General features: G+C 34.8%; 1 protein-coding gene across 1 annotated transcript; it reads right to left on the reverse strand.

The window, feature by feature from the left end:
- Positions 1 to 2,209: 2,209 nt before the first annotated feature.
- LOC145679042 (glutamate receptor ionotropic, kainate 2-like) lies at positions 2,210 to 3,592 on the reverse strand. Its single transcript, XM_081749642.1, has one exon. It carries the CDS (start codon positions 3,590 to 3,592, stop codon positions 2,210 to 2,212), a length of 1,383 nt encoding a protein of 460 aa, XP_081605768.1.
- Between the last annotated feature and the right edge of the window lie 15,825 nt (positions 3,593 to 19,417).

Raw genomic sequence — 19,417 nt, forward strand, 5'->3', positions numbered from 1 at the left:
GCTATGGGCGGGATATTGGCTGGCTCGGTCTTATCTTTTCCAATTACAATGGAAGTGAGTGAAACCTTAGAAAGTTTCTGTGAAAAATGGTCGTCAGTGTCTGAACAGCATGTAGAAACTAGACCTTTCGGTCAGGAGACAGATGACCAAGACATCAGAAAACTTGAGCAAGCACCCTTTTTACTAAACTCTGAAAATAAAAGACGTTTGATTGATTTCTTCAAAACCCACTTTAACTCTTCAAGCATTACAGTGTACGAAGTTGAAAGAAATGCAGCTGTAGTAGTAGGAACTGACTCTGACGGCCATCTTAATTGCTCGAACAATTCCAGACACTACAGAGTACTTTGTGAGGCCGAAAACAAACAAAATTGAATAGAAATGCTTCCACATTTGCAACATCCAAAGGAAACTAGAGTCACTGAAGGACATCTTTCACAGGGTGTCTTCATGCTATCACAGGGTGTAACACATCATCATCTTTTTTCAACAAAGGCTGCCATCAAAATTCTTCAAAGTAGCAAGAACTATCTAAAGCGGTCACAGTCTTCCATCAACCCAATTTAGATCCCCAAACAGTCATTAAAATAGGAGAAAAATTGGTTACGTGGTTGTATGGAGAACACAATCAAATTTCTTTAGACGAACTTCGATATAAGCCTACAACAGGATAATGACTAGAAAACTATCCTCAAAATTCAATTTGGCAAATTTCCCTCTTACAAGTGCTGCTGCCTCTCAACACAGTGTATGTGTTTACCTTCAAGTACACCAATGATTGGGGAATTATTTGAACCCAACAAAATGGGGGGGGGGAATTAATAGAAGGTAAACTGTTTCTAGTGGCAATTAATAGAAGGTAAATTGCTTCCAGTGCAATAAAATTGAAAGTTGCTCCTAACAATCTGCTGAACCTTGTATCTTGCCCATGTAAGATAAGAACACAGAAAGACTGTGACAGCAAATGTGAATCTAGAAAGGCAGGACTGACTTGTTCCAAACTCTCTTTCAATTGTCGGGAAAATATTTGTTTAAATATGTTAATTCCTGAAGACTCTGAAGACCATGAAATTTTCATGTATTAAAGAAGGTAGGTGTAATACATATTTTTAAAACTTTTTTACTCCCTTTTTGACTATTTACAATGAAGAATCTACTTTACAAGGGAGTTCAAATAAGATGTAAAAACGGATAATTAAGTTTCAACAATGGTGGCTCGTTGGTATGTAATCAGTGAGGCACACTACATAACTGTAAGTTGGGTTGTGTGTCTACAAGTAGACTCAATGCAAATTGACCATTTGGTATCCTTATGAATATACAATCAAACTTAGTTATTCCGTGTGCACCACCGGTTGCATAACAACTACCCGCCACTGTTTTCAATGTACTTAAAATTATATTACTCTCAACAAAATTTACAGAATAGGGTTTTCATTTTTCATAATAAAAGTGTTTTTACAGAATTAAAATATAATAATCCATTTTTTTTTGGGGGGGGGGGAATATCGGACAAGTGTCCTCTTTGGTCGCCATTTTTGTATGAAATTCACATAGGTTTTATGACAGTTTTGAAATTTGAGTTTGGAATCCAAGGCATGAATGCCATAAATCCAGCACAACTATGAATTTCGAAACTTTAGGTGCTGGATTAATAGCGATTAATTTTTATCCAACTACATTTAATTTAAAACATCGAATTTCTCGACTAATTGTATTCCGACTTAGGTGATTCTTTTTTTAAAACAAAGCTAATTAAATGTTCAATCTAAACTATTCCGAGCATTGTCTGCGAATTCCTAACGGTTTTGGAGATTTTCTACAACCAATCCATAAACAGGACTTTCAAAATGTATCACTTTATACTTTAATGGAAAATGGTGGCTTTGTGTCAAACTTTACGAGAAAGAAGTATTAAGAAAAGTTATAGATTAGAGCTTCTAGAACAAAAGTGTTTTTACAGAATTGGAATATCTTAAATAGTCTCAGAGTTACAAGCTAAAATCGGGAGACATGCGCATTCCGGACGGTCGCCATCTTTGGCCGCCATTTTGAGGATGAAGCGCACACGGGATTTTAGGGGACTTTTGATATTTCATTTAAGATCACATGAAAAACAAATCCTGAAATTTTCAGCTTTTTCTAAATTATTTCAGCTCGACACCCTTTTTGGTCCTTTATTTACTGGGCTATAAAGAGGTAATCAATGTCACTTTTGTCCAATCCTTGTAATCCGATTCAATAAAGATGTACAGACAAGACTCCATGTATTATTTAACACTTCTCCAACAAACATACATATTGAAAGTAAATTACCAATAAGAAGCAATACAAATGCTCCGATTACATCATTAACAGCGAGCGAGCGGAAAGACCCTACAGGTTCGTGGTGATCTTGTACAGGCAACGAATTTTTAGTCGGAAGAAATTTATCAACAATGTCTTTCTCCCACTTTATAATTAAACCAGAATCTCTTAAATGTCTAAGATAAAAGTCGAAAATGTTCAGAAGTGGTGATCCTTTGTGGAATGGAAATCCTGCGTAATAGTCAATTGCACTTTCCTTTATTAAATGGAGTTCTGCCATTGCGTCTTCAGGAATAAAATCCACATTGCATATCAGCCCGGAAGTAAGCTTTTCAGCTAAAACGGCAACTTCACTCTTTTTGAGTAATGTGATCAATTCCTGTATATCTGGTATTACTTTATATCTCTCGCCTACTTCTTTTCGTAATGTGTCTTGAGCTGCAGACAATGCATCTACAAAATAATGATCAATTGTTGCCCAATGTATTCCAGACTCAATGAACTCCGCTAGTGTATCAATAGGTTTGTCATATTTTTTCACTGTTAAAAATGACACTAGATTAGAATTGTAGGCAGTGATAAGCATCATGGACGTGAAGAAAGCCCATGTTATTAATGATCTTAGTATTTCATTACTCATTTTGGGCACTCCCATACCAATGGTTATACCAACAGAATACAGTAAACAGTATACGTATTTTAAATATGGATTACTTCCTCGTATAGCATAGCTCAAGATATGACAAAACTGGGAAAAGACAAACAACGTTAATGACAAAGATAATGTGAATACACAAACACATATCCACGCTTTGTTTGAAAATGGTGAAAATGTTGACCATAAATATATCAGAGATTTTGGTTTTGGCGTTAGAAAATTGATTCCAAACTGTATATAAGCAATACTTAAGTCAAAATGTTTAACATAGGATTCTCCAACAATAATAGCAGGACATCCTGCTTGATATTTATAAGTCTTGAGAGTCGCAAGGTACGTTCCAACTGATGTATTATCTGTAGGTTCTCCGAAATCAATTTCAGCATAATCAACATCCCATGAGAAGTTGTACTTGTTCGAAAATTCTAATAAAATTCTGTAATCTGTGCCCTCATAGAAATCATCATGCATTAATGTATAAGGACTGTATTCCTTCATAAGCATTTTTAGTGTGCTTCTACTTAAGTCGTCAATTTTATTTTGGTGGAGGTTCTGCACATCTCGCAGCTTATTATTTTCCCAGGAATCAATTAGTTGAAAATTTTCTGGCTTTAAGTTATTTCCCATAATAATAGAAAATAACAAGTATTTTGAATATTGACCGCTGTTTTCTGTGAACGAATTATTACTTGGAGTTATAACGTAAAGAAAGGGAATCTGTTTCATCCACTCACAATCAAATAGTAAGCGAAACTTCTCCAAGTCATCGTTGTACAGAACAAGAAATGTTTTACTTTTCCTTTGAAAGGAATTAATACTAGCGTTGTAAGCCCAGAAGAGCGTGTCGTGCAAATTTTCAGTTGTGCAATGCAGAACAAACAATGCGCAACCCATGTCCATTGTTATCAGCAACGTGTCACTGATGTGTTCATACGACTGATCGCCATTATTTGTGAGATAAACTACTGGGATATATTTGTTCTCCAACTTATTAATACTGCTAACGAGAGAATCTTTATTTTGTAAAACCACACAACAGTAGTCTTCGTTAAAACAATCTTGGAATTCTTGCATGTATTCGATATTGGTTTTTGTTCTAATTGGGATGGATTTAATTCTTGACAAGGTGAAAACAATTATAATTAGTTTAATTACCATTCTCAACCACCAAACCTTTAGGTAAATGGACATTATTACAAAACTCCATTAGGAAAAACAGAAGTCCATTTGTCTCTTGTATCCATTGACTAACATTCACTTAATCATGGGTTATTTCTCACTGGCTTATTGAAAATTTCAAAATGAAGTGTACGTCCTCTCCATTAACTTTTCTGAAAGAAAATACAGTTATATTAAAGTCTACTACATTGCACATTTAAGAAAATTTATCTTAATGATTTCAATTGATAACTTTTTTCACTACAAAACTTTACGTAAGAAATAAAATCTGATAAAAGGATGAAAATATTGTAATTTGAAAAAAAATATTAACTGACTTTCCTCTATTGTCGTTCAACTTTTACTGTATTAAATTGTCTTCTCTATCATCAGAACTAGATAACAGTACTCCGAAGCTACTAAATATGATTTAAAGAAATGTTATTTCAAAACAGGGAAGCCTTGTAGAAGGTAACGAATTATAGAGGAAAATAAATAATGATAAAATACTACGAGACTTTTAAACGTTTATGATATAAATAATTTAAATTGTTTACTTAGTACTCTTCACATTTATTAAAATAGTAGACTCGAAAATTTAAACATTAACCTTCGTTCTTAAATACCGATTGTAACTTGAATTATAAAAGTCTTCGTCTATATTAAAACTGACGTGCATTTAAAATAAAACATGGATTGAAGAAAATTCTGATGTATCTTGTAAAAATATGAGCGAGAAATATAAATAATAAACACATATTTTTCTCATCTGCAGGGGTTCTAGGCTTATCCTTTGTTTTTCTTAACTAACATATTCTACTTCACCTTAACCATTGATCGAGTGGCTAGCGAATTCAAGGTTCGATTTTCGTTGGGAATGTGTTGAGCTTACAACTCAACATAACAATTCTATTTTCACCTTAAACATTAAGTCCTTGTGTCATTTAGCCTTGATGCTTAAAATAGTCCCTAAACTTCAATAAACAAACAAATAAAATAGTTTTATTTAGATGGACCCTTTAGTTCACACATACATCACTATGTTACACATTGTAAAGTGAACAAAAGTTCTGCATGTTTGCACATATTTGCCATATATAAAGCTATCTTGTGGCTAAATTCTGTACAAATCATCGGAAAATGACACTTATCTTCGATTGGCAGTGAAAGCTTATGTAGTTCTAGACCCGCATTTAGCTATTGACGTTAGACTTATGTTTTGACCATTAAAAGCTATTGATGCTGAACTTATACGAAGGCAGTTTAAATCTATTGACGCGGAACTTAAACCAGGGCCATTGAAAGCTATTGATGCTGAACTTAAACCATGACCATTGAAGCTATTTATGCTAAACTTAAGCCATGACCATTGAAATCTATTGATGCTGAACTTAAACCATGGCCATTGAAAGCTATTGATGCTAAACTTAAACTATGGCCATTGAAGGCTATTGATGCTGAACTTAAACCATGGCCATTGAAAGCTATTGATACTGAACTTAAACCATGGCCATTGAAAGCTATTGATGCTGAACTTAAACCATGGCCATTGAAAGCTATTGATGCTGAATTTAAACCATGGCCATTGAAACTTATTGATGCTGAATTTAAACTTTGACACTATTTTCAGAAAAATTCGTTAAGGTGGGGGAAGAAGTTAAAGCTAGGTCCAGACTTTAAATCGTCCATTACTTGCTAATGAATGTGGTACAAAACTTTTTATTGCTGGTAAAAAACGGTACAAAACTAGTACAAAACTTTGACAATATTTTCGGGAAAATTCGTTATGGTGGGGGAATAAGTTAACGCTGGGCCCAAACATTATATTGTCAATTACTGGCTAATAGATGTGGTACAAAACTTTTTATTGGTGATACAAAATGGTACAAAACTAGTACAAAACTTTGACACTATATTCGGGAAAATTCGTTATGGTGGGGGAACAAGTTAACGCCAGGTCCAGACTTTAAATCGTCCATTACTGGTTAATGGATGTGGTACAAAACCTTTTATTGGTGGTACAAAACGGTACAAAACTAGTACAAAGCTTTGACACTATTTTCGGAAACATTCGTTATAGTGGGGAACAGGCGTTAACTTGTTCCCCCACTTTAAATCGTCCATTACTGGTTAATGGACGTGGTACAAAACTTTTTATATGGCGCGGGAGACCCGGGTTCGATTCCCGGCGGGAGCTCATGTGGTTCGGATTCCACGTTAATCAGTAGGTCCACGTCTCATATAGCCTCGCTGCTGAACGGGACGCTAAACTTAAAATCAACTCAACTCAAAACTTTTTATTGGTAGTACAAAACGGTACGAAACTAATACAAAACTTTGACATTCTTTTCTGAGTAAATTTTAAAAGTGGGGGAACAAGTTAACGCCCAGACTTTAAATCGTCCATTACTGGCTAATGGATGTGGTACAAAACTTTTTATTGGTGGTACAAAACGGTACAAAACTAGTACAAAGCTTTGACTTTATTTTCGGGAACATTCGTTATAGTGGGGAACAGGCGTTAACTTGTTCCCCCACTTTGAATCGTCCATTACTGGTTAATGGACGTGGTAGAAAACTTTTTATTGGTGGTACAAAACGGTACAAAACTAGTACAAAACTTTGACATTCTTTTCTGAGTAAATTTTAAAAGTGGGGGAACAAGTTAACGTAGCAGAATTTCCGAATGGCAGTAAATAATCATAACCAACAATTCAAACATGGCCTAGTGCCAAGAAAGACGCAAGACTGAAGCAAAAATGAGTGCATATTTTGATAAGGTATGAAGTGATAGTAGATGCTTTTAGCAGATACGATAGCATAAAGGACCCAGATTTTGTTGTTAAGTCTGCCTCTGGTTCAAGTGATGAAAAAAATTAGGAACAGGCATATTTATAACACTGTTCAACAACGAAAATGTAAACTGAACAAAATCAGCTAATTCTTATTGACTTTGTGGTGCTGATCACGAATTTGAAAGTTATTTTCGAATATTAGCTCTACTTTCCGTTTTACAGGCATGTCTAATAATAACGCTTTAAAAATAAATATATTCGCTTCGTTTGGGGTAAAATGTTACACTGATCCGGCAACACTGGAGAAACTATATGAACGCTTGGTTTCATTGTGTTCCTTATCTCAGTAGTGTTCTGCTATTGTTAGAAAAGACAGGTTTAGTGCAGTTATCAGCGTTTTGGGTGTGACGTTTGTGTAGTGCAGGACCTAAAAATTAAAACTACAAGTACGCAAAAATACTGGTATTTCGAATGTATATTTTTAAATAGTTATCGGAAGTATTTCAAGTGACATTTTGAGGATTCCAATAAACAAAAATGCCGCGAAATTGTGTAAACAGTGCGGATGGCTTCTGCTACGTGTGTGGGGAAGTGACATTTTCCTCACAAAAGCAGACTATAACACCACTAATAAGAAAAGCCTATCAATATTGCTTTGGTTGTAAAATTGGAGACCAAGATAAGTCTTGGGCACCCCACATTGTGTGTAACATTTGTGCCAGCAATCTAAGAAATTGGATTAATGGGAAGGGGCGCTCAATGCCTTTTGCAGTGCCCATGATTTGGAGGGAGCCAAGCGACCACATCAGAGACTGTTATTTTTGTATGGTTTCTTCCGTCAAGAAGGGAATTTCCACGAAAAAAAGCGGGCCTTGATCTATCCTAACATTCCTTCTGCAATGCGCCCTGTTCCACATGGAAAAGAACTACCTGTTCCTGACCCACCTAAAGAATACGATCTTTTTTCTGATGATGATCAAGAAGTCGAAGCTCCTGAATCAAGTACTTCGAAGGACCCTACGTATGTTGTAGAAGAACCTTCATGTGAACCACATAGACTTACTCAAGAGGAACTAAGTGATCTAATCAGACACTTGGACCTCTCGAAAAGCAAAGCCGAAATTTTAGCGTCACGCTTAAAGCAATGGAATAAGTAAATATTCCAGTGTATCGGAATAGGGAGAAGATGTTCACTTCATTTTTTACTATGGAAGACATACTTGTGGCATGTACAGATGTAAATGGTCTCATGAGGGCACTTAAAATTAATTATGAACCTACGGAGTGGAGGCTCTTTATAGATTCGTCCAAGGCGAGTTTAAAGGCAGTGCTTTTACATATTGGAAATGAACTTCCTTCAATTCCTGTAGGTTACGCAGTTCATATGAAGAAATCTTATGAAAACTTGAAACGTTTACTTCAAGCCATTAAATATTACGATTTTCAGTGGCTCATTTGTGATGACCTTAAAGTAATAGCATTGTTGCTAGGTATTCAGTGAGGGTATAAAAAGTATTGTTGCTTTATATGTGAATGGGACAGTAGAGATCGTGGATCTCATTACCGCAAAAGTGAATGGAGTACCAGAGAAACTCTTCAGCCGGGAGTGAGAAATGTGCAGCATGAACCACTGGTAGATAGTAACCGAATTTTGCTTCCCCCTCTACATATTAAATTAGGTCTTATGAAAAGTTTTGTTAAGAGGATGAGGCCTATGAGTACCTAAGAGGACAATTCCCTCGATTCAGTGATGCCAAAGTTAAACAGGGTGTTTTCATAGGGCCACAGATTAGGCAACTATTCAAAGATCACAAGTTCGACGAAATTCTCCAAGGTGAGGAGAAAGCTGCGTGGGAAAGCTTGAAGAGTGTTTGTTCACAGTTCTTGGGAAGACACCGAGCAACAAATTACAAACATCTGGTAGCAAAGTTGTTATTCTGCTACAAAAATCTTGGTTGCAATATGTCTCTGAAACTCCACTTTCTTCATTCACATCTAGACTTCTTTCCCGAAGATTGTGGAGCAGTAGGTGACGAACATGGTGAGCATTTCCATCAAGATATTGCAGCCATGGAGAAGAGATATGAGGGAAAGTGGAGTTCTAACATATTGGCCGACTACTGTTGGACTATTGCTAGTGATGCTCCAGATGTAACCTACTAAAGACAAGCCAAGCGAAGACGCTCAAAATAAAATAAACATAATCCTGTACAAGAGATCACTTGAAACTTTTGTCTACATTGCAGTGTAGTTCTTGCACAAAAAGGTATTTGTACATATTTTTCAAGTTTTGATGTTAATACTGATTTTTATTACGGAATTGGTAATGTTTAACTTGACCACGGTTACTTTATTTTCTCTATCGCTGTGAAATTGGTATTTGCGCAATTTTGAAAAAGGAAGTATAATGGTATAGAAAGCTATAGGTTAGGGTACTTCTTAACTCCCCAGCTTATCACATCACAGTGAAATAGATAAAAAAAGTGAAATGTAGGTTTTTACAAGGATTTTGCTTAAATGTTCTATAAATATTAATACATTTGTATATATACAGCTACTGTTGTACAAGGGCGTTTTTTTCACAACCTGAGCGAAGAAAATTCTTCTATTATCATTTCCTTTCATAAAAATCGCAATTTCAAAGAATTCACATACTTTCGATCAAAATTTGTTGAACAGTATAATAGTTGATCTGTTGTGTAATAAACATTGTGGAGCTGTGCGGCTTATAATTGTTTTCGTGCAAATTATTATTATTATCAGTATTATTATTATTATTATTATTATTATTATTATTATTATTATTATTATTATTATTATTATTATTGTTAATTATCGTTTAGTTGCTTCGTGCAAATTCAGGTTTGTGGTTTTCTGAATATGGGCAAAGTATTCTTTAAGGTTAAAAATAAGAAATAAGAAACAGTGGCACTGAAAAAATAAAACAGTATTGCTATTCAACGTTTGTAGGTTATCACTTTTTCCTACACGGATTTAGTCAGTACTGCGTCAGTTAGCAATGTAATTTTACGAAGAAAAAACTAATGTAAATGTTTTTCTTACAGAAGAGAATTTAAAGTATTACAGTCTCTAAATAATAATTTTTATTTACTTGCAGCCAAGTGCTATGGAAAATCAAGATCAGAGTGAAGTAGTTTCAAGCTTTTACGGTGCCAAAATTTTGAAGACATTGCTTGCAGCTTTAGACATAAGGATTTACATGTACTAATTTTATAATTTGTTATCATACATAGGTAATAGTGTGGACATTTAAAGCTTCGTTACAAGAGAATGTTTCTCATAGCAAATGTATGTTCTATTTAATGTTTATTAATGTTATTATTCTATGTATATACGTCTTCCTTGTTTACACAATAACCTGGTATTGCAGAAAGTGGTAAACGTTTTATTTTCTTTCTATGAATATCATTTTTTCAGAAAAAAATATTGACGACATATAGGCATTTAAAATACTCTCGTTGCTAACTATCGTATCATTAATAACTACCTAACTATTGTTCAGTATGTCTTAACTACTTTTTACTTGCATTTATCATACTTACATTAGCACAAATAATATGACATGGCCTGTTTTTTGAATGTATCTTATCTTGAAATATTGTTAAGGATCCCAATGAACTCGTGTTGCACGTATAAGAAAGTTTGTTTAATCTTGGTTAAGCCATAATGATGACACCAAGAAGAGTGCTAATCTAAACGCCTAGAGAACAGTCCAAAAGTGCAGGGTGTCTTTACAGGAAAATGCTGATATTATGTTATAGTGTTGTAGTTTCATTATCGTAGAAAGGGATAAACTTCAACTTTATGTTATAGCTATTTATTATTATTTACAAAACGTACATATATTTACTCTAAAATACTTCGTCTATCTTACAAAAAGCCCGTCAAAACGCGAAAGTTATAGTTTATGAGCATTAATGTATGTTTTCCTTATAAGTTTCTCAATAGTATCCGTATATACCCAAACATTCAAAGCTTTGTGTCTCAAAATCATGCCAGCATGGAATATCATTATTTTCTCCCTAGGTCTTTAATTGTGGAAGTTACTTTAAATTTTCTTAGCCTATAAGGGTACATGCTTTCGTACATAAATCACAGGGTAAATTTCGTGTTCTCTACTGTATTCTTACAGCTGCCCTTATTAGTCCAGTATTCGTAGTTATCTACTATGACTCATAAAACAGATTTATCTGCCGCCAATAGCACAAAATTTTTACTTCGTTGGTAAGATACATACTTCATTTAATTCGAACATAAGCAAACATATTTACGGTATTCAAATGAAAGGGGTCCTCGTAATCCCAAGAAGTGCTTCTCGGACCCACTACACTATTTTCTAAAATACATATAGATTTTTCTATTACTCTATCAAATTGTCTAAGTAACCGCAACTAACAAATAACTAAAAAGGAACAATTGACATAACTTGTTGGAATTTTTAAGCAAAACTACCTTGTGTATTCCAGGAGGCCCCTTGACGTCCCTGTTGTTAATGTGAATTGCAAATCATATTTGTACTCTTAAGAACGTTCAAGTACTCCTAATAGCATAAATAACGAAACTAAATTATGTGGACTGCATTACCAGCACAGAAAGCACTAGTAGATAATGCTAAATAATCATATTTAAATAAATGAGCGTAATATTTGTGAAACGGCTACTCAAAATAATTTAACAGCAAATGAAAAAATGTTATGATCTGGAGAAGGAACCGAAAAACGAATATTTTTGCATTTTTAACGTGATATCAATTAGGGTCTGAGCCATGATCTACATTATTACTTTTTATTCCAAAATTTCTATTTTGTATATAACTTATTCCGTCACAGCATTATGTTTGTGAATTTAATATGGCACAAATGAAACATATTCCTTCAGATCCATAATCTGAGGACATTTCGTTGAAAACATTTCTATTCATAGCTGTACACTCTTCTTTAACATCATGCTACATCACGTTCATTTACGGGAATCTAAGAAATAAAGAGTAGTTCCTCTTCACTCTACACATTTCGTCACTAACTTTTGTCACTGAAAGAAAAAGAAAGAAAAATGTAAACAACAAAATTAACATTGTGGAAGAATAATTAATAATATTAGATTTACACAAAAACGATGTACTTCCTCCACTGCATTGTCGGTAGTAATATACAAAAAATACATAGTAGTGTTTACTTTCTTTCACTGGAATATACAAAATTTTTGTCAGAATCAAAAAAAAATATAATGAGTTCGAATAACATTAACCACTAACTAACGAATTAATTCTATGGCGTATGGAACCCAAAGGTTCAATGCCGCATTACAAATGCTCTCCACTGTCTTTTTCTTAGCCAACTGGATCTAGTTTCTACTTTGCATTCCTATTTCTGCAAGATCCATTTTAATATTATTCTCCCATCTGCGTCTACGTCCTCCTAATGGTCTTTTTCCGATTGGTCTTCCAGTTAAGACTTTGACAGCGTTCCTACCTTCTTCCATCCTGGCTACATGACCTGCCCACCTGGGTCTCCTAGATTTGATGATTCTAACAATGTTTGATAAACCGTATCAATTATGTAGTTCCTCGTTACGAAGCTTCCGCCATTCCCAATTCTCGCTCGTCTTGGGTCAGAAAATTAGTCACAGGATCTTGTTCTCAAATACTTTCAGTCTACGTTCTTCCCTCAGAGTAAGCGACCATGTTTCGCAACCATAGAGAACAACAGGCAGGATTATCGTTTTATATGAATAACATTAACCACATTTTCAATATTGGCTCCTCAAATTACTAAGCAGAGTGCAATTTCGTTTAAAAATGGATAGTTTGAAGGAAGCCGTTACAGTCTGACGCATCTTATGTGTTGTTAACTGGGGATATTTTTCATTAATTTGAAACCGTTTGTGTATTCCATGATAAATTACTGAAATAGAAAGTTAATGAAATTTAGTAGATGATACGTGTATAAAAGTCCTAGGTGATCATTCATCATATGCAATTTAATTGGCTTTAATTAGCCAAAGTCTGTCTATTTTTCAGTAAATGCTATATGGTATGATCTAAAATAACTACCACTCACATCAATGACAAAACTGCAGACTCCCCGATGCATTTCTAATTGTATCTTTCATAATAATATGTAACAGAAATCAGTTGAACAATTCTATAACATGCGTGTGCTTAGGAAATGACCTCAAGGTTGGGTTATAAATAGTATACAAACCTCAATTATGAGATTATTGTTCTCGTAACAGCACAGAAGGATAGTTTTAAGATAGTTCCTTTGCGTTCAACAGCTTCAAAGTAGCATAATAGCTCAAATAAAAATTTATTCCAGCCTGGGCACTTTTATTGTTAGCACTTTTTTAAATACAAAACCTCGTTGAGAATCTATTAGTATTACTGGCATTAGTAAAGGCGATTCAAGTTTGTTTTAAATTCGAAGCTCACATGTCTAACTTTAATTCAAGTCATATATAATCGGGAGGCAGAACACGAGGTTATTAAGTTTCGTTCAACCCAAGAGAGTAAAAGCAGCAGGTGGTTCTAAATCATCAAGTTCATTATCCTGATCATTTCTAGGCCGCCGGTTGCTTGATGCGAGCGGAAGATCCCCCGTACACCCCCAACCCCCTTCTACAAAAGCTAGAAAATGAAGGTTTCAAATAAAAAGCCATATCTCCGAAACTAATAGAGATATTAATGAATTCCTTTTTCCGGTTTTATCTCTAAGATGTGCTTTACGATTTTGTCTATTCATGCATTGAACAAACCCAACGGAGTTTCGGAATATTTAACTTAAACATTAAAAACTGACATATTTTGCTTTTAATATTTTCTTTTTTGCTCTGTATCTTTCAAATGAATTGAGATATGGAAAAATATCCGTAATTAAATTTGTAGAGCATTAAATTATCTTTCCAACGGTACCAATATTGTTAGGTTTACTTCCAAACTTGCTGTACATCGAGATAAGATTAAAGAAAAGTGCACTTTGGTACGAATGCTGATACTCCGAATGCCACCACTAAATTTCAGTTTACGTCAATCAATAAAGGTTTTGTTTCCGAGATTAAAGTCGATTTTTCCCAATATTTGAAGGACAGTTCTCACCATTCACCCTTGAGCTCTCCTGCACTCTCACAATTATTTCTAGATCTCCGGTCACTTGATAGGACGGTGCAATAGGGATCATAAAATTTTGAGAAATGTAGAAATGTCTTTTATAGTGTTAAGATTCATTTACAATTGGTTTTCAGGTTGATTCAGTTTTTTCAACTCTATTTGCAGTATTGAAAATAATTCCTTATTTCTTTAACAAAAAATGTTTAGGTTACCATAATGAAAAAGCAGAAAATATAAATAAAGTAAGAACATATGTAAATATGCCTTAAGTGAGGGCAAACACCATTTACAGGTGATTTATAGGGTGATTGATAACATAATTGTACACGTGGAGGGTATTTCAAAATCAAGAATGGTCTGTATTTTCTCAATGGTCACTTTAAAGAAATGTTTTTAAAAAAAACATCAATAACTATATTTCTATGTCATTTATGAGAATATTACATCGAACTTCATTAAATACTTGCTAATTACTGGAGACAAGCAAAACTATAATAATATTCTTCATTATCATACCAAATCTGCGCACAATTACATAGTTCTTTAGTTTTTTGAATTCTCCACAGATGAATCATTTTCTGGTACATAAGTGTTTATAAGTAAGTTAATAACACTTGTTGCCATTACAGCTACAGGTTTTGATGCACTCAATTGAAGCCCGCACACACTTGCAATTGTTTGTGTCCCACATATGCTTACATGTACAAGACTTTAACTCTGGGCAACTTTTAGAAATAGACTCTTGAGTGGTCCATCTGGACACCAATTTTCCATTCGTAGTTTGCCAACCAAAATGTTCGGGTTGAAGGAAGTGAATATTGGAGTCGCTGCCGTGCCGCCAAATATATGTTTGAAAGTGTACTCATTTGATATTGGGCATTAGAGTATCCTTTGTTGGTGGAAGTTAGTTTCAGTTGTTGTAACCGACCAAAGCAGCACAGACAGGATTGATCGAGGTTTCTTTGTGAGTCGGTGTAGACCTTCATCGCAAATTCTTTTTCATGTGCTATCGTCTCATCATCCACATTACCAGATTCTATGTTACTTAGTAAAATTTTTTTACAATATACATTCCACGCTTTCCTTTTTTCCAATTCCTGCAAACTGACTGCTGGTGTCGCTTCCAGTAAGTACATGGAACGTTGGTAAGAAATGACATATTTCATCGTTGAGCTCATTCCCAATTGTGTGCATTGGAATAAATTGTAATTTTATTGCTGTGCTAATAGACATCCATATTCTTCTGCTATAATTCTTTTAAAAAAAACGTATAAGAAGAACAAGAACATCATTTTTTTTTTTTTGGGAGTCACTGAGAAGCTGCTTATAACCGCGTGGTATGCGTGAAGTATTATCCTCGTATCAGCCTATTCATGATTATTTTTCAGAAGGTAGATCTTTTCCCAGTGATGATCCCACATGAAGTAAGTTTGTAAATCCACCCGATATAATAACTAACTGTTCATCTTTCAATGATGCCTACAGAACCTAATCAGCTCTAAAGAAAGAAATGCTGCGAGGTCAGATTTGTTTTCAGATAAATCAATAAAACATTTCCAATGCTGAGGAAGCGGACAATCTCGACCTTCAATATTTCTCCTGCGCTGTCAGTAAATACTTGCTGTTCGCCTAAATTTTGTTTCTCCTTTAGTAGAACATGGATTGTTATGGTCGAATAAATCAATTTGTGAGCACGTCCTGTTTAGAAAGTTCAGCACACATTTTACAAAAATATCTACCAAATCAGCACCAGTGAGTTCGCAGACATTGGGAAACAGAAAGCGTGGAATGTGTATTGTGAAAAGTCATACTTGCTAAGTAATTTAGGATCTGGTAATATGGATGATGAGACGATAGCACGTGCAGAGGAATTTCTGATAATCTCTACACCGATTCACAAAAATCTTCGATCAGTACCGTCTGCGCTGTTTTGGCCGGTCACAAAAAAGACCATCTTCCAGCAATGGAGTATGCTCAAATGCTCCACATCAAGCGAGCACAACTTCAAACATACATTTAGCGGCACACCAGCGACTCGAATATTCACTTCCTTCAACTCGAACATTTTGGTTGGCAAACTACGAATGGAAAATCGGTATCCAGATGGACCACTCAGAAGTCTATCGCTAAATGTTGCCAAGAGTTAAAGTCTTGTACACTCCGCAGCAAAAAACCTGAGCATGTAAGTTTATTGTAGAAATACGCCTAACAGACTAGGGAATCAACATAACGTCTAAGTGGCACGAATGACGCCAGATGAAACCTCGGCGTGTTCCCCTGCACACTTATTTTGGAGCAAAAGACTTTGTCATTTCACAATAAAATTACATACTCATGTTGCAGGGTTTTTGCTGCGGACTGTAGATGTAAACATACGTGGGACACAAACAATTGCACGTGTGTGCAGGCTTCAGTGGAGTACATGAAAACCTTTAGCTGTAATGGTAACAAGCGTTATAACTTACTTATAAACACTTATGTACCAGAAATGATTCATCTGTGGAGAATTCAAAAAACTAAAGAGATATGTTATTTTGCGCAGGTTTGATATGATAATATAGAATATTATTATAGTTTTGCTTGTTTCTAGTAATTAGTAAGTACTTAATGAAGTTCGATGTAATATTCTCATAAATTACATACAAATATAGTTATTGAGGTTTCTGCAAAAACATTTTTAAGGTGGCCATTGGGCAAAATACAGACCATTCTTGATTTTGAAATACTCTTCAGGTGTACAATTATGTTATCAATCACCTTATAAATCACCTGCAAATGGTGTTTGCCCTCACTTAAGACATCTTTACATATGTTCTTACCTTATTTATATTTTCTGCTTTTTCATTATGGTAACATAAACTTTTTTTGTTAAAGAATTAAGGAATTATTTCCAACGACCGGTGGAAATACAGCACACAAATAGAGTTGAAAAATTTGAATCAACCCGAAAATCAACTGTAAATGGATCTTAACACTTTAAAAGACATTTCTACTTATGTCAAAATTTTATGATCCCTAATGCACCGTCCTATCAAGTGATTGGAGATCTAGAAATAATTGTGAGAGTACAGGAGAGCTCAAGGGTGAATGGTGAGAACTGTCCTTCAAATATTGGGGAAAAAATCGTCTTTAATCTCGGAAACAAAACCTTTATTGACTGACGTAAGCTGAAATTCAGGTGACATTCGGAGCATCAGCATTCCTACAAAAGTGCACTTTTCTTTAAACTTATCTCACTGTACAGCAATTTTGGAATTAAACCTAACAATATTGGTACCGTTGGAAAGATAATTTAATGCTCTACAGATTTAATTACGGGTGTTTTTCGTATCTCAACTCTGGAGATACAGAGCAAAAAAGATAATATTAAGGACAAAATATGTCAGTTTTTAATGTTTTAGTTAAATATTCCGAAACCCCGTTGGGTTTATTCAAAGCATGAATAAACAAAATCGTAAAGCACATCTTAGAGATAAACCCGGAAAAAGAAATTTATTAATATCTTTATTCGTTTCGGAGATATGGCTTTTTATTTGAAACCTTCATTTTCTAGCTTCAGTAGAGGGGGGGTTGGGGCTTACGGGGGACCTTCCGCTCGCATCAAGCGACCGGCGGCCTAGAAATAATCAGGATAGTGGACTTGAAGATTTAGGACCACCCTTTGCTTTTATTCTCTCGGGTTGATCAAACTTCTTATTTTGGAAACTTTTCCAGATTCAGCCTCTTGATTAATAGCCTCAATTTGAGAAACGAACAGTAAACAGAAAAAACATCAATCTCAAGAAAACCTCACCTATAATTTCATGCATTATTCTATAAACGAGAAAAGATATATTTTTACGTCGATCTAGTAACTACGTATATATCGAAATTCTCCTGAATGGGTTATTAGCAACTGGTATCAAAACGTACACACGGAAAAGAAAGTAGTCTTCAGTTTTTTCCCAATAACTCGGGAACAAATGAATTAATCTTGATATTTTTGTCGTTATCCTTAGAATAGTTATAATTTTGATAACTTGCCAAATTTGTACTTTAATAGATTAATTTATTCTTGAGTTATTAGGAAAAGAAATGTTGCCAACTGAAGAATACATTCTTTCGTGACTGTACTAGTAGAAACAATTTCCTTACGTAACAAATATAATATATTTGTGACTGATTATTTATGTATTGTCCTACAATGAAGCTAGTAGACTGCAAATTTTTGTGTTACTATATATGCTCATTGCCATCCCTTATACCAACAGATATAGTCTGACTTTCAATCATTGCTGAATAGCAAGCATGTCTTGTGCAATTGAAGCTCCTCCAAGTTTGAACTACATGACATAATTAGGTTTATCCAGGTGATTGCTTAGTTCCCAGAAAATTCAAGATCAGAAGTTTAGGAAGCATACTCGTAATATACGCTCTTCATAAACAACATTATTTACACTTACAATTTCATATGCTCTGTAGATTTCTTTCCTTGACTACTTTCGCCATACTGTGTGTCACTAAGTCATTCTTTAAACAACAATCGTGTACACAGCCATTAGTCATAAAACTCCCGGCGTAAATCTTACACATTTGATTTTGAATTGCGGCGGCTATATCATGTCTTTCCTAGCGAAATTGAATTACACCACGCAATTAAACTTGACAAGCCTTTTCATTGCATTCGACATGCTATTACACTCGCTAGTCAGCAATCATCGATTGCCAGTCTATGCATCGATATGAACGACATATTTTGAACAAGCTAGTGTCATTCCCATTTTGTCGTCTCAAGTGGTTCTCCTCTGGTTTAATTGTGTTGAAAAAACCTCCTATAAAACTATTGGAGTAGTGGGAGTACAGTTGATGAAGTGTTTATCTATTTGCTGGGCAAGTTGGATGCGATCATCGGTGAAGGCGGGATTTATTTTCTCATACCATCGTTTCAAGAAGACTCGGAAATTCACCCAGTCCAGATAAAATGCATATCTGGTGAAACTAAGGGTAAGAACAGCAGTAGTGTGGAGTTGATATATCACATTTTGTAGTAAGTGACTTACCTACACCAAGCATCATATATGCATATCCCACATTATTTTCTTTACCTTAGTACATTGGTGAGGAAGAAAACTTAATATTGGTATTTAACCAGGTTATCATAATTAAAGATTTAAATATTCAGATAACTCTGGACATGTATTCAATGGACGAAATTCAAACACATGTAGTAGCAGTATACTTGTGAACATGCAGATGCGATTGGTGTGGTAACCGAAACTAGTTCCAATTCTTACTACCATGAGATAATCTGGCGCTGGACAACGCCAATTAAATGCGCAACAGAAAAAAATATTGGATTAGGTAACAGGGATCGCGGTGGCTCAGTGGCACAGT

This window comes from Thermobia domestica, chromosome 2 (genome assembly GCF_964235325.1).
Source record: "Thermobia domestica chromosome 2, izTheDome1.hap1.1, whole genome shotgun sequence".
NCBI classification, from domain to species: Eukaryota; Metazoa; Arthropoda; class Insecta; order Zygentoma; family Lepismatidae; genus Thermobia; species Thermobia domestica.

Bases quoted from the DNA above. Each gene is read 5' to 3' on its own strand.
- LOC145679042 (XM_081749642.1), bottom strand. From the start codon at position 3,592: ATGGGAAATAACTTAAAGCCAGAAAATTTTCAACTAATTGATTCCTGG.